At 39.2% G+C, this 16,406-nt stretch overlaps 1 protein-coding gene across 4 annotated transcripts; it reads left to right on the top strand.

The window, feature by feature from the left end:
• Positions 1-12: 12 nt before the first annotated feature.
• On the top strand, positions 13-15,314 carry TMEM183A (transmembrane protein 183A). 4 transcript variants are annotated; one of them, XM_025277819.3, is made up of 8 exons: positions 13-266; positions 458-547; positions 1,356-1,523; positions 6,805-6,964; positions 9,448-9,628; positions 12,125-12,205; positions 13,178-13,325; positions 14,616-15,314. In XM_025277819.3, the coding sequence occupies exons 1-8, from the start codon at positions 158-160 to the stop codon at positions 14,708-14,710; spliced, it is 1,032 nt and encodes a 343-aa protein (XP_025133604.1). In that variant the 5' UTR covers positions 13-157; the 3' UTR covers positions 14,711-15,314. The 4 variants fall into 4 exon arrangements, with proteins under 4 accessions (XP_025133604.1, XP_025133603.1, XP_006072476.1 ...); XM_025277818.3 differs by having other exon boundaries at positions 15-266; positions 6,808-6,964; positions 13,170-13,325; XM_006072414.4 differs by having other exon boundaries at positions 16-266; positions 13,170-13,325.
• Positions 15,315-16,406: the final 1,092 nt, after the last annotated feature.

Below are 16,406 nucleotides of genomic sequence, written 5' to 3'. Positions count from 1 at the left end.
AGAGGGTGATTGGTTTCTGAAGAGGAGAGTTGGCGGCCGATGCGACGCGGAGTCGGGGCCTAAGTCCTCGCGGGAGCTGCGGTCTGTGGAGCGGGATGGCAGCGGAGCCGGCCGGAGTTGGCCCTAGGCTCACAGATCCCGCTCTCTGGCCTGAAACATGGCCCGGGGACCTGGCCCTCTAACCCGGCCTCGCCCCGACACGGTCGCCATGCCCAAGAGAGGGAAGCGACTCAAGTTCCGGGCCCAAGACGCCTGCTCAGGAAGAGGTGGGCGAGGGGCAGGGGCGTTGAAAGACGGGGCTGGAAGCTGGGCTGGAAGGCACCGTGGCGAGTGCTCGCCTGTCTGCGATGGGAGGGCGGCTGGGGCCCTCTGGGAACTTGGAGTGCGCAGGGAATTTTGGTGGGGAGGAAGCTGAGGAGGGACGCCTTTTCCTTTGAGGGTTGGTACTGTGTTTCAGTGACCGTGGCGGATTATGCCAACTCGGATCCGGCAGTCGTGAGGTCTGGAAGGGTCAAGAAAGCTGTCGCCAATGCTGTTCAGCAGGAAGGTAGGCTTCCAACGAGTCTTTTCAGACTCAGGTAGTAAACTAGGTTTTTTATTTTCCTGGGGTTCTGCCCCAGTGTTTTTCTTACAGTCCTTTGGGAATCTTCCTGTAAACGTGTTTGCTGTCCTCCGTTGTTACTTAATATTCAGAGGAGGGGAAAGATTAGCCAAGAGCAGTAGAAGTTTCTGTAGCGGTAATATTTTATTTGTCTTTCTATTAAAAAATAAGTCCTTGATTACTCTTCTATGGTTTCCACTGCTTTCTTCCTGGTTATTAATCTTCTTCCTATTGTTCACATATATTATTCTTCACTTAACTGCTATTTGTGTAACAACCTTGAAGCACTTTTTTTTTCCTTTTTTCATGCTTCTCTTACTTTCAACCTTGAAACTTGTGTTTTTATAATAAGTACTGTCTCTCGCCCAGGATTAAGGTTAAATTGGATTTAATTCCTCTCAACATTCTCCTCAGAAATTATGCAAATGAAAATAGCATTCACTTTTTGCTTTTATCCTGCGGGGTTTGTAGTGGAGAATAATTCACTCCCTTATTTCAGGTCTGATGTGTTTCACTCCCTTATTACAGGTGTGATGTGTTTCTGCAATTTTGGAATCAGTTTGCCCATTGCTTTCCAATTTTTTGTATTTAAAATGCTTTTCTTTTTTTTTTTAAACATTCTCAGCTTTCTTTAGCAGACTCCCACACTGCTTTTGCTTTTTTGTTTTTCTGTTTTCTTTTCCTCATGTATGCTGACACCATGCCTAAGCCATAGGCTTAGGCTCTGCTGTCTCATTCTCTTATTTTTTTCTAGTAAAATCTCTCTGTGGCTTGGAAGCCTCCCAGGTTCCTGCAGTGGAAGCTCTTTCTGGGGCTGGTGAGCCCTGTGACATCATCGACAGCAGTGGTGAGACTGATGCCCAGGAGGAAAGCATCCATGAGAGAACTATCTCCAGAAAAAAGAAAAGCAAGAGGCACAGAGGTACAAGGCTTGCTTTCTTTTGGATTATTAGTCGTATCTGTGGTGATAACTTGAAGCTGTCACTTCTCAGTAACACAAGAGGTGATACCAGTAGGGAACCCGAGTTTGAATGTTAGGAGTAGGACAGGACTTTAATATACCAGGGCTTTCCACTTATATCTAAATTTGAGAGGAAAGGAGAGTCGTAACAGTATATTTCTGGAGCTGTAAACTGTAGTAGCCATTCGTTGAGAACATATTATGATTGAGAACATTATCAGGTAAAATCCATTTAACAACAGGAGAACAAAAAGCCTTTGCATTTCTGGATTTCTGAATGTGTAAGGAAGAAAACTTTTGACAAAAATGTTCTTCTAAGTATTTGGATTTTTATATAACCATTTTCATTTCAGTTAGATATGTATGTACTCTGCAGTTGTTAATGTCTGCTTTATGTCTACTAGGTACTGTAGTAAATAGAAACATATGTGATATTTATGTATTAGTGGTGATAAAACTTACACAAGTGAAACAAAGAAAGTTAGATTAATGGTATATAATGTGCCAATCCATCATTCACTGGTTTGCTCCAGACTTAAAAACTCATACTCTTGGAATGGAGCCTAGAATACCTATTCTTTTTTATTTGTAATTTTTGAAAATTATTTACGTATTGGCTGCACTGGGTCTCTCTTGCCTTTTGTGGGGGCTTTCTCTAGTTGCAGTGGGTGAGGGCTACTCTTTGTTTTGGTGTGTGGGGTTCTCATTGTGGTGGCTTCTCTTGTTGTGGAACACATACTCTAGACACGTGAACTTCAGTAGTGGTAGCACACAGGCTCAATAGTTGTGCACAGGCTTAGTTGCTCTATGGCGTGTGGAATCTTCCTGAATCCGGGATTGAACTTGTGTCCCCTGCATTGGCAGGCAGATTCTTATCCACTGCACTACCAGTGAGGTCTCAGGGTACCTTTTGATAAAGCTAGATGATCAGCTAGAGTCAGAGGGAAGTTAAAATAATAATGTATAGTTTTTGTCTCAGATCTATGAGAACTTTCACCTATACTTGAGAATCAGATAACAGACTTTTGCATTTGTTAAAATATTTTGAAATAATCAGCAAATTTGGAAAACTCAGCAGTGGCCACAGGGCTGGAAAAAGGTCAGTTTTCATTCCAATCCCAAAGAAAGGTAGTGCCAAAGAATGTTCAAACTACAGCACAATTGCACTCATTTCACACGCTAGCAAAATAATGCTCAAAATTCTCCAAGTTTGGCTTCAGAGTACATGAACCAAGAACTTCCAGGTGTTCAAGCTGGATTTAGAAAAGGCAGAGGAACCAGAGATCAAATTGCCAACATCTGTTGCTTCATAGAAAAAGCAAGAGAATTCCAGAAAAACATCTACTTCTGCTTTGTTGACTATGCTAAAGCCTTTGACTGTGTGGATCACAACAAACTGTGGAAAATTCTTAAAGACATGGGAATACCAGACCACCTGACCTGCCTCCTGTGAAACCTGTATGCAGGTCAAGAAGCACCAGTTAGAACCAGACATGGAACAATGGACTGGTTCAGACTTGGAGAAGGAGGATGTCAAGGCTGTATATTGTCACCCTGCTTATTTAACTTATATGCAGAGTACATTATGTGAAATACTGGGCTGGAAGAATGATAAGCTGGAATCAAGATTACTGGGAGAAATAGCAATAACCTCAGATATGCAGATGACATCACCCTTATGGCAGTAAGTGAAGGGGAACTAAAGAGACTCTTGATGAAGGTGAAAGAGGAGAGTGAAAAAGCTGGCTTACAACTCAAATTCCCAGAAATGAAGATCATGGCATCCAGTCCCATCACTTCATTGCAAATAGATGGGGAAACAACAGAAACAGTGACAGACTATTTTCTTGGGTTCCAGAATCACTGTAGATCGTGACTGCAGCCATGAAATTAAAAGACACTTGCTCCTTGGAAGAAAAGCTATGACCAACCTAGATAGCCTATTAAAAAGCAGAGACATTATTTTGTCGACAAAAGTCCATCCAGTCAAAGCTATGGTTTTTCCAGTTATCGTGGATGGATGTGAGAGTTGGACCATCAGGAAAGCTGAGTACCGGAGAACTGATGCTTTTGAACTGTGGTGTTGGAGATGACTCTTGAGAGTCCCCTGGACTGCAAGGAGATCCAACCAGTCCATTCTAAAGGAAATCAGTCCTGAATATTCATTAGAAGGACTGATGTTGAAGCGGAAACTCCAGTATTTTGGCCACCTAATGCGAAGAGCTGACTCCTTGGAAAAGACCCTGATGCTGAGAAAGATTGAAGGCGGGAAGAGAAGGGGACGACAGAGGATGAGATGGTTGGATGGCATCACCAACTCGATGTGAGTTTGAGCAAGCTCCAGGAAATGGTGAAGGACAGGGAAGCCTGGCATGCTGCAGTCCATGGGGTTACAAAGAGTTGGACACGACTGAGCAACTGAACAATGACAATTGAAATAATCAGTAATAAATGAACTGACATTGCTTTGCAATTATGCCAGTTATTGTCAGTTATACCACTCTTTTCCAGAACCAAGGATGCTAATAGACATTCTTCTCTCTTTCTTGCTTGAAATCCCTGCCTATTGTCACCATTGTATCAATGTTAGATATTGCTCTTGATTTTCTTCTTTGGTTTTGAGCACATTCCACAGAAGAGCTTACAGATTTTTAAAACATCTTTGTTGAGACAAAATACATCCCTTTAAAGTGTGCAATGTATGGTTTTAATATGTTCACACAGAGTTCTGTAGCCATCAACATGATCTAAGTTAGAACATTTCTGTCAACCCAAACCTAATTCCCTCCTAACACTCTTTCCCACCCATCCCTTCCTCCCAGGCAACCACCAAACTACTTTCGGTCTTTATAGATTCGCCTACTCTGGACATTTCATATAAATGAAATCATATATCATATAATATGTGGTCTTTTGCATCTGACTGCTTTGACTTAGCATAGTGTTTTCAAGGTTCATCCGTATTGTAGCGTACATCAGTGTTTCATTCCTTTTTATTTGACTATTATGAATAATGTTACTAGTAACACTCATGGACAAGTTTTTGTCTGAAGTATTTTCATTTCTGTTGGGTAGGAGTGAAATTGCTAGATGACATGGTAACTGTGTTTAACTTTTTGAGGAACTGCCAAGCTTTCTTTATGAAGTTTCCATTTTATGTCCGGCTAGCAATTCCACATCCTAGCCAACACTTGTTATTTGTTTAACTTTTTAAACTATAGCCATTCTAGTGAATGTGAAGTGGTATCTCATGGTTTTCATTTGCATACTAATGTTGAATATTTTATGTGCTTATTGGCCTTTTGTATATCATCTGTAGAGAAATATCCAAATCTTTCACTCATTTTTAAATTAGGTTATATTTTTATTACTGAGTTGTAATAATTCTTATGTATTCAGGAGCCCAGTTACTTATCAGACATATGACTTGTGGTTTACAAACTCTTAGCTATAATTCATCTTTTACTTCCTTGCTCCACTTTACCCTCATTAAGGTCCTTTATTCTCATCAAACCAGTCTCGCCCCCCGCCCCGCCTGTTTTTTCTTTTAAAAAAGGAACATATACAAAAGAAGAATGAATAGTATAATGAATCCCATGTGGCTATCACATACCTTCAACAGTTACCAACTCATGGCTGTTTTTGTTTTAGCCACTAACCCCTCACCCCTAATCTCAACACACATGCACAATTAGTTTGAAAGTTTCCAGACATCCCACTATTATATCTGTAAATATTTTGGTAATTATCTCCAAAAGATAAATGCGCTTTAAAAAATTATCACATGTAAAAAAGTTAACAGCAGTTTATTAATATCATCAAAATCTTGCTCAACTTATCTGTTTATTGCCTTCACATATGTTTTGTTTTTCTGAATATTCAGGCTTCATGTTAGCTGTTTATTTCACTTGGAATAATTCCTCTTAACCTATGCCTATCAAATTTTTTATGTCCTACATAACTTATCTACATGAAGCTTTCCTTTACTGATTCCATTTATGTTTTGAAATTTCTTAATAATTATGTATAAAATATTTGCAAAAAAAGAATATTGGCAACTTTTATAATCACTGAATTTTGTCCCTAAAGATAGAAAAATTTTAACAGTACTCTGCTTTGTAAAAGTCATCATGATTCTCAGTGGAGGAATTGCTGAAAGTTGTTTGCCTTCTGAGAGAGAGATTTAATGTGGGAGAAGAGGGCCCCAAGGGCTGTAGGCTGAGCCTTAAATGGTCGCTGGAGATTTCAAGAAGCGTAGGAACCACAAGAAACAATGTTTTAGAAGCATTGGTCTCCATTATGAAGAACCTAATGCAAGAACCTAATTGACTTATAGAGCTGCAGGAAGTGACTAGAAAAGCAGATGCAGCTTCAGGGCTTTGCCCTGGAAACAAAGAAACCTTGGTTTTGGATAACTATATGACTAAGTCTCAACTAAAGTTTAGAGTTAGACCAGATTCTGGTGTCTCTATGGAGTGTGGATTTTTACTTGAATCTGACATGTATAATGGACCTCAGGGTCAAGAGAATTAACACTAATAAGGTCTGAAGGAGGAAGAAGTGAGGATATGTCCTCACAGGGTGTCTTTGATTACTGGATGCCCGTGGCCAGAACTGTAGACCAAGCTGATAGTGAAACCAGAAATTAGAAGAAAAAAAACATATGCGCAAGCAATTATTGAGTAATGAAAATACATTGTAATTTACTTAGTTTTTATTTTGTACTTTGAGGATTCCTTATACTATATAAAAATCAGTTTTGTTTTTTAAATGACTGAACTGAAGAAAATGATGGATGGGGATTGCAAGGGAAATCAAGAGTAGAATTTATAGTATAAAGTTGGAATTTGGAGAAAACTGGGTTTTGTTTACCTTGACTACATGCACAAAGTAATATGGGCCACAATAATATAGTAAAATGGGCACAGTAATATTTTCCTTATTTTCATATTATTGGAGTTGAATGGTATAATGTATGCTAAGGTACTTTGAAAACTTCAAAATAGCGTGTAAATACTGGTTAAATAAAGGCCTTAAGAACACAACCTATCCACTTGGGCAACAGGAAACCAAAAATTTTAGCAGCTGCAATAAGCAGGAAATGTGAGTTTGAGAGGCTTCCTTGGACCTATTTAAACTATTTTCTTAACTATGCAAGCCCTGGGAGAATTGAAATGATTAGGGATCTTTATATGTGCTTATAATATAAGGTCAGAGGTTATAGTTCTTTTTTCTATTTCAGAAGACCTGAACGGGACTGGAGGAGAAGAGTATCCCATGGATATTTGGCTATTGCTGGCCTCCTATATCCGTCCTGAGGACATTGTGAATTTTTCCCTGATTTGTAAGAATGCCTGGACTGTCACTTGCACTGCTGCCTTTTGGACAAGGTTGTACCGAAGGTGCGACCACAGAAAGCTCACTATGTTATCTATGTGGCTGATTTCATTGTTTTTGATTTGATGCTACTCCCTGGATGGTGACCTCTTCACTTTCTCTAATTCATGCCTGGGCATGAACCTAGCTTTGACTTCCTTGAGCTCCTCTTTAAAATTGATATTAATTCATTCAGGTAATTGTCTTCCCTATGATTACCTCCTTACCCCCAAGCAGAATATTTATTAGGTTGGTACAAAAGTAGTTGCCATTTCAGACAGTGAATTTTAAATCATTGTAACTAGGCTCAAACATATCTTTGTTAATCAAAATAGAAACCATTACATTCAAAACATTTTTGCCAACAAGAAATAAGTTTGTTTATTCCTGTAGCATGAAAATCTACGCCTCCGGATTCAGTGAACTCTTGGAACGCATTTCTGCCTCCTGCTGCTTGTGGAAGCGTTTTGCCTGCAAAAAGTTGTTGAGATGCTTGAAGAAGTGGTAGTCAGTTGGCAAGAGGTCAGGTTAATATGGCAGATAAGGCAAAACTTCATTGCCCGATTCATTCAACTTTTTTTTTTTTTCTTGTTCAACTTCTGAAGTGTCAGTTGTGCACTGTGCATTCAGGCATGGTTGTAGAGAGTAATTCTTGGGCCCAATCTGTTCACCAGTGCTGGCTGCAGGCATTGCAGTTTTTGGTGAATTTCATCAATTTACTGAGCATACTTCTCAGGTGTAATTGTTTTGCTGGGATTCAGAAAGCTGTGGTGGATCAGATGGGCAGCAGACTACCAAACAGTGACCATGACCTTTTTTGATACAAGTTTGGCTTTGAGAAGTGCTCTGGAGCTTCTCAGTCCAGCCACTGAGCTGGTCATTGCTGGTTGTTGTATAAAATCCACTTTTTATTGCATATCACAATCCGATTGAGAAATGGTTCATTGTTGTTGAGTAGAATACTAATGTAAAGTGAAGTCACTCCGCTCAGTCATGTCCAACTCTTTGCGACCCCATGGACCTTAGCCTACCAGGCTTCTCCGTCCGTGGGATTTTCCAGGCAAGAGTACTGGAGTGGGTTGCCATTTCCTTCTCCAGGGGATCTTCCCGACCCAGGGATCAAACCTGGGTTTCCCGCATTGTAGGCAGACGCTTTACCCTCTGAGCCACCAGGGAAGCCCTAGAAGACGACAATTCAGAATGACAATTTTTTTTATTTTTGGTCAGCTCATGAGGCACCTACTTATTGAGCTTTTTCACCTTTCCAATTTGCTTCAGATGCCAAATGACCATAGAATGGTCAATGTTGAGTTCTTCAGCAACTTCTCCTATAGCTCTAAGAGGCTCACCTTTGATGATGGTTCTCAGTTGGTTGTTGTCAACTTCCACTGGTTGGCCCCTACACTCCTCATCTTCAAGGCTCTCGTCTCCTTTTCAAAACATCTTGAACCACCACTGCACTGTGATTGGTAGCAGTTCTGGGCCAAATGCATTGTTGATGTTCTGAGTTGTCTCTGCTGCTTTATGACCCATTTTTAACTCAAATAAAAAACCGCTCCAATTTGCTTCTTGTCTAACATCATTTCCATAGTCTAAAGTAAATGCAAAATAAACAGCAAGTAATGTCATTAGCGAAAAAAAAAAAAAAAAAACCAAAGTGAGAAATGTACATTAAAATGATGTATAATATATCCATATTTATTTAAGAATGTATTCCAATATGAAGTGGCAAAGCTCAACATTGTAAAACCACAGTTACTTTTGCACCAACCTAATACTTTCAGCAAAAGTAAGGTCTCAAAAATAACTGTTTTTGACTTTGCTTCAGAGGTTTATCTTAGCTAGAATTCTCAGAAACTATAGATGCCCATCTGTTTATCTTTCCAACTGGGTTGGTTGTTTTCTTAGATTTGCTAGTCATCTTGATTGCATAGTCTTTGCATTTATGTGGCTCTGTATAGTTGCAGTGGTGAGGAGAGTGAATGATGTGATTAATAAGAGGGCTAACTTTTGATGCTGGGTTAGAAGTGAAATGAAGATTATAAACTGTTTGTAAGAGTATGGTGGAAGGGGATGTTGAGGTTATCAGGGAGTAGAGAACTTTCTGAGACATGTGACAAGAGAACCTGGTGGATCTTCTCCAGTGCAAGTTCTTTTTGAGTAACTGAAGTATATTGTACTAGTATCAAGTCAGAGACTTTCCCTTTTTAAAGTGAACTAGGATTTAAAAATGTTAAATGAATAGAGAAGTGCAGGATTATAAGGTATATATGAATTGGGTTTTGCATAACAAAGAAAAGTAGCTGAGAAGTGAAGGAGATGGTGATTTGTACGTGTGTGTGTGTGTGTGTGTAAGAGAGAGAGACCACATGAGAGCAGTAGGGACAAACTGACTACTGCCAGTGGAATAGTAACGTAAAATTTGTACAGAGCCCAGGAGTCCTAGGAGCCTGGCCTAGAACAGAAGAGACAGGTCGCTTACTGGTAGGAGTAATGTGTCATGTTTCAGACACTACACACTGGATGCCTCTCTGCCTTTGCGCCTACGACCAGAGTCAATGGAGAAGCTGCACTGTCTTCGGGCATGTGTGATCCGATCTCTGTACCATATGTATGAGCCATTTGCTGCTCGAATCTCCAAGAATCCAGCCATTCCAGAAAGCACTCCTAGCACATTAAAGAATTCCAAAGTAAGTGGGTATTAGTGGTAGGGTTTAAGAAATGGACTCTTGTATAACGGGCCTGTTATCATGGCTTGTTTCTAGCTTTCTTAATGGGGTGGTCTGGGGTTGTAGATACCAGGCTGCTCGGGGACTAATATAAACTTTCTGGGCTTGGGGGTATCGTTTCTCCAGGGCATTCCTGCTGTGCTGGGCTGGCTTATATTATCTTTACCTTAAAGCTTTCTTGTGCTTTTAGCATATTCCTTATTCTCTTTAATTTATTTTCATGCCTTATACATTGAACCACTTTAAATGGTTTGATGGTTTGAGCAAGGAAGAACACAGTTCAAATGGTAGATGTAAACCATAATTCTCAAAAGATGCTTTAAATCATGATATGCTAAGTCACTTCAGTCATGTCCGACTCAGTGCAACCCCATAGACTGTAGCCTCCGAGGCTCCTCTGTCCACGGGGTTTCTCCAGCCTAGAATACCGGAGTGGGTAGCCATTTCCTTCTCCATTAAATCATACAAAAATATAAAACAACTTACTAATTTTATTTTTCTAATGTGACCTTGACATCTGGAATGTCACTTTCTCATTGACCTTCTTAAAAGATTCTGGTGTAGACTTCTTCAGCATTTGCAAAGTGCCTATTGTTACCGGGCTCTGGGATGGATTGTTTCAGAGACTATAAAGTATTCCCACTCATAGACTTTAGCGCTCTAAAATTCTTCCTGTGTTCTAGGCCATTATTTATATCTCTGGATTTCCCCAGTAGTTTATATTCATTTATACATTGTATTCAAGTTTCATTGTATTTTTCTGATCTGTAAGTAGGTCTGTAAGCCTGTGGTCCACTTTGTCCTTTGTTCCACCATGAGGTATCTGGTGAACACACCTTTGCCAAGCTAGACTATTATAGCATATATGATTATTTAGGCAAGTCGATGTCTCCAACTTTTTTCTCATTCAGCTAATACTGTTGTCCAAACTTTGTATCTTTTGAGTTTGTGAATTATTTTTTTTTTATTCTGTTCCTACCCAAAGTCTGATGTTCTTTAGTACTTTGTAATTCTATTTTGATTTTTATGCTTTGGATGTTAATGATTCTTTTTCCCTAGTTCAGCTCTAGTGTAAGAACATTCTACCTGATGCATATTGATTAAAAGAGTACTGTTGATTTCAAGATCATCATGGTTCTTCCCAGGATTGTAAACTGAGGTGATCAGGGTCATTGGCTGAGCTCAATTTAATGTCACACTAGTTGATGGATTTAGGGCAGGATTAGAATGCTGAGTGGGTAGAATTTTATTCCTTCTCATAATATGAGTAGACAGAGTATCTTTTCACATTTATAGTTTTCCTACCCCCAAAGACCTTTGATCATCGCAGGTTAACTGTGGTGAGGTGGGATCACCCCAAAGCTGACCGTGGCCGGGTGCTAATCAGTTGCTGGGAGCAGAGCAGCACTGGGCAGACTTCATGCTGGACATCCTTGCGGCTCCAGTGCACAATGCAAGTGCTACTCCTAAATCTAAAATGCCCATGTCTTCATATTTTTATAATTGTATATTAATTTTTTAAGTGGACTACTAACAGTGGTGATAACAAAAATCTTAACCGAGACAGGAAGCCTAGGCCACCTGTCTGCTGTTTTTGTGTCCATTGTTTAGAGATCTGGAGGATGTGGGACCTGCAATGGCCTATGTCCCATGCATTGCCTTGCTAGTATAACCATAATCGCATGGCATTCAGGAAGTTGCCAGCATGCCTGAAGGAAGTTGTCACATGTTGCTGGACTCCACCTTTTCGTATTTGATTCTCCCTCTCTCTCTTTTCAGTAGCATAGCTTGTGTGGGACACTGGAGCCGTTGTGTTGGCAGCAGAAGTGTTTGCCCCTTAAAGCCAAGCCCATTATTTTTGATGGAACAGCAGGACGTACAGGGCATGTCTGAAGGGCAGGACAGCTGGCACGGCGGACGACCCACCCCTTATCCCCTGGGAGGTACTTAACTTCTTGTGTTAACCCTAGCTGTAGCCTGACTTTCCTTGAGGGGCTTACTCTAGATTGAATTCAGCTCAGCTCTGTAGTTTCCATACCCGCTGTCTGCTCCCAGAAGGTCCTGAGTGGTTTGCTCCTATTACATTCAGGGTTGGCTATCTCTGCCTGTTTTATGGCTTTGTTATCATCTTATCTGATGGCTACTGACTGCCCTTATATTTTAATATAGAGAAGTGGCCTGCTGAATGCCCCAGTCTCTAGAGACCGTGTTTCTGTCTTTAAAGATGAGAACAATAGGGGTTGACCTTAATAGCATCTGAGGTTGACTTTTATCGGTACCTCTTCTCTTTACTGAACAGCCTTGGGGTTATCTCTTCTCATGTTGCACCAATGTCAAATTGGGGGGTGAGGGGGCAGGATATGGGGGTTTCTATCTGTGCCAAAGTAAAATCTCAGCATTGGAGCCATGGCTGTCTTTAGAGCTAGCAACAGAAAGGTTATTTTTATTTTCTTACAGTGCTTACTTTTCTGGTGCAGAAAGATTGTTGGGAACAGACAGGAACCAATGTGGGAATTCAACTTTAAGTTCAAAAAACAGGTATGCGTTTTTATCATCTCTTTGCTTTTCATATAATACCTTGCTCTGATTTTACTAAACATAAAATTGCCTTTTTAAAATCAGATACTACACACTAAAACTTATAATAATGTCATGAAAAGAAAGAGGGAATTATTTTATATGAAAGAGGCACAAAGATTTAATAGCTCAATGCATAGAGTAAACCTTGAGCAGATCCTGGATTAATGAACAATGAGATACCTCTTTATGTATAAAAGACATTTTTGGTACAATTAAAGAAATCTGAAGATCTGTGGATATTAGATGATATGAAATTATTGTTAATTTTTTTAGGTGCCAATGTTACTTTCAAATAACTTTGCCTCCCCCACCCCAGAGCTGTGATTTTTTTTTTTAAACATGTGAATATATATATATTTATAAAATGAGAGATGTGAGAGGAAAGAAAACAAATATGGCAGAATATCCAATGGTAAAGGGTATACAGGAGTTTATTGCATGGTTTTATTAATTTTTCTGTATACTTGAAGACTTAAAAGTAGGGGAAAGGAGAGAACTTGTTACAACAATGTATTGAGCTTATTTGCCTAGAATTTTTTTTTCAAAGCAAATGTATTTGTAAACAATAATAATTCACATGGTTTTATATATCTGAGGCAATTTGAGGAAGCCATGGGGAGAGGGACTGCCAAGAGTGTTTGCAGGAAGAGCAGATACTATTGTACCTTTCTTTCTGCTTTTTGCTTGGACTGTACCTGAGATCTTGGCTACTGAGAGGACCTGTTCTGCATGTGCTTGCATGTGTTTCCTCATCTTTCAAAGGGCTTTCCTTGATCTGTGTAGAAGCTGATATATATAGTAAAGAGAGAAGAGATAACAGAAAAATGAATCTCCGCAGCTTTAGTTAAGCATTTTCATTGGTGGAGTCTTAGAGCCATAACATTTCCTCTAATCCATGAGAGTAATTCTTAATTCTCCTTAGTCCCCAAGATTAAAGAGCAAGTGTATGGGAGGATTGCAGCCTCCCATTCAGTACGAAGACGTTCATACCAACCCAGACCAGGACTGCTGCCTACTGCAGGTCACCACCCTCAATTTCATCTTTATTCCAATTGTCATGGGAATGATATTTACCCTGGTAAGTGGAGACAGGATGTCATCCTCAGTTCTTTCGTAGACTGTCACTATACCTAGAGTTTGAAAGATTTGTATATTTAACCACTGAGGAAGAAATATTTTTAAAAAATTATTGTTTAAAATAATTTTAAATAAAATCTGAAAACTGACTTTTATATTAGGAATAGACTTATTTGTGGAGAAGTTAGTTATGTCTGAGAATATTTTACCTCTGTTTCCTTCTCCATAGTGAATAGAATGGTATTATATCTCCTGTGTTGTGCTCGTTAATGTTTGAGAAACATTATCCCATTAAGGTTAATGGTAAAGCATGGGCACTATATGTCAGGATCTGAAGTATGCATGTGGTATCATAAATGGAATATTAAAATGTAGGGTTACCAGCTCTGTCCTTTGTGTGATTCCCTTGACTATTCAAGGTTTAGCTAAGAATTAGATTAGTAAACAACAAATATGCCTCTGGTATATTTTCCATATTTTTAACATTTTTAACTGGATTGGCAACTGGAGAGTTCATGTAATTTATCTTTTCTGTATTTTTGGCTTATTTTCAGAGATACGTTCCCCTCCACACTGAAAATAGCTTTATTCTTTTTTTAATGGTAAAATAAGTAATGCATACTTAATGTGAAGAATTAAATAATACATAAACATGTTGAGACAGTAAAGGTAACTTAGACTTGTATCCTATAACTGCACTTAACTTCTGGGGAATTATTCTTTAATGTTTCTGTTAATATATACATGTATATACCCACTGTCTTAAATAATTTTGTGTAATTCAAAGTATGTCATATATCTGTTTTTATGGTAGGCATCTCATTAAGCCACATTAATGACTTATTTATATACTCATATTCCATATTCTTCCTATTCATACAATTCTCTATCCATCTATATATGTTGATATATAAACACATTTAGGGATTTTGTGGTTTATTTTCCAAAAAAAAGTCATCAGATGTATCTCATCAAAATCCCTTCAAATCATCTCTTATAGCTCCAATCCAGTTTTTAAAAATTGTCACTGATGGTACTCTATGTGCACGTATCCTAATATGTGCAGCCATTTGAGAGGCTTTCTTTAGCACAGTTTAAATATATGAAGCTAAGAAAAACTTACAAAAACCACTGTTAATTTTTAATATTTTTGCAAAGGTGCTGGTAGTGTAACTTAGAGATGATTTTGTGGCCTAGTCCATGTCAATTGTCTAGACTGTTTCATTTCAGAGTGTGTCATAGGAAAACAAGGTTGTTAAATTTGGGTATTGAATTTACTTTTCCCTCCCAGTTTACTATCAGTGTGAGCACGGACATGCGGCATCATCGAGTGAGACTGGTGTTCCAAGATTATCCTGTCCATGGTGGTCAGAAACTGCGCAGTGAACAGGGTGTGCAAGTCATCCTGGACCCAGTACACAGCGTTCGACTTTTTGACTGGTGGCATCCTCAGTATCCGTTTTCCCTGAGAGCATAGATATTGCTTCCTGTCACTGAGGGCAGCCTTGAGCTTAGCCAGTCCATTTGTAATCAGATTCCAGTTTGGAAGGGGCAGCTGGATTGTATATCTAGTGAATAATCACATGCTCTTTAGGTTTCTGGGGTTTCTGGTAGAAGAAAGAGAAGGATTGAATCAGGAGGAAAAACAACTATGATTTTTAAACATATTTTAATGTAAAATTTTGCATTTGAAAGGAGAAACCTGGCCCTATTTTCTGTGTTAAACCCCATTTGGTGCTACTGAGTTTGTTCTTTATTCTTTTACCCCAGCCAAAGTGGATGATCTTGCTTTAGGGGAAAATTAAACTCTTAAGTCTCCAAACAAGGAAATTTTAGCATTCCTTTATGGATCAGAGTAACCTTAGAGGCATAACATTGTTGCTACTCTTGCTTTCAGTTTAGCTGCCCCTCAAATTCAAGTGAATATTTCCTTGTTTCCCTTTACCCTTATTTAGAAATAAAGCAGGTGACAGGGTTTTCAGAATCTTAATGAGATTGACTTGTGTATCTTTCTTTAAAAATATTTGTTGCATAAATTTTTTTGGCCAGTTTTGAATTTTAGGTTTTTTTTTTTTTTTTTTTTTGCATGAAGCTGATAGTGGTGATGATAATGATTTTGTGCTATATTAGGAACTTTTCATAATGTCTCTAGTTCTCACGATCCCGCAAGATGGGTGATACTGTTCCTATTCTGTGGCTGAAAAACGGAATCGGTGACTTACCCAAAGCTATCCGGTGCTGTGCTTAGTTGCTCAGTTGTGTCTGACTCTTTGCGACCCCCATGGACTGTAGCCCGCCAGGCTCCTCTGTCTATGGGGATTCTCCAGGCAAGAATACTGGAGAGGGTTGCCGTACCCTCCTCCAGGGGATCTTCCCAACCCAGGGATCAAACCCAGGTCTCCTGCATTGCAAGAAGATTCTTTACCACCTGAGCTACCAGGGAAGCCCACCAAAGCCATAATACCCAATAAATGGCAGAGCCAGGATTCTGACCCTTTGCTATGCCACAATTAAAATGGTCAGTCTCATTATTTTTATGGTAGATGTCAGCAAAGGGAAGCAGGCAAGTGAACACAGATGGAAAAAATAAAAGGATGAATAAAAAGGTGATTGTGGTAAACCTTATCCCTAATCAGCCTAAACAGTATATAAGATCCATGAAAGAATCTTATAAATATATGTTTCTAAGTAAAATGTAAAACCATTTAAGTTACTGCAGGAAGAATAGTGATTAAATTGTTAAAAAGGCATTTATTATGCTGAAGATCCTTTAAAAAATGCATTCCCATATTGGAACCAGACTTCGGCACTGTAAGAATTTAGTGCCTCCTTTGTTGTGCTCTGCCCTGTGCTACCTATCAGAGCCTGGTTTTTTCATCCCTGCAGAAAAACTAATGTCCTCTTGGTGAGAGGACTTGCTATAGCCTGTGTACTCTGAGAAGAAGATCATGTTTTTGTTTTGTTTTTTTGCTAACAAGATAACTTTGCTGTTTGTCTCCTGCCCTGCCCCCTACCCAAATTAGCTGGGAGAGGGGGTGGATGTTAGCTAGATATTGCCACAAGGTGGGCATTAAGACCATAT

This window comes from Bubalus bubalis, chromosome 5 (assembly GCF_019923935.1).
Source record: "Bubalus bubalis isolate 160015118507 breed Murrah chromosome 5, NDDB_SH_1, whole genome shotgun sequence".
In the NCBI taxonomy this organism is placed as follows: domain Eukaryota; kingdom Metazoa; phylum Chordata; class Mammalia; order Artiodactyla; family Bovidae; genus Bubalus; species Bubalus bubalis.
The sequence above is the reverse complement of the archived record's forward strand: the minus strand, read 5'-3'. Positions and strand labels throughout refer to the sequence as shown.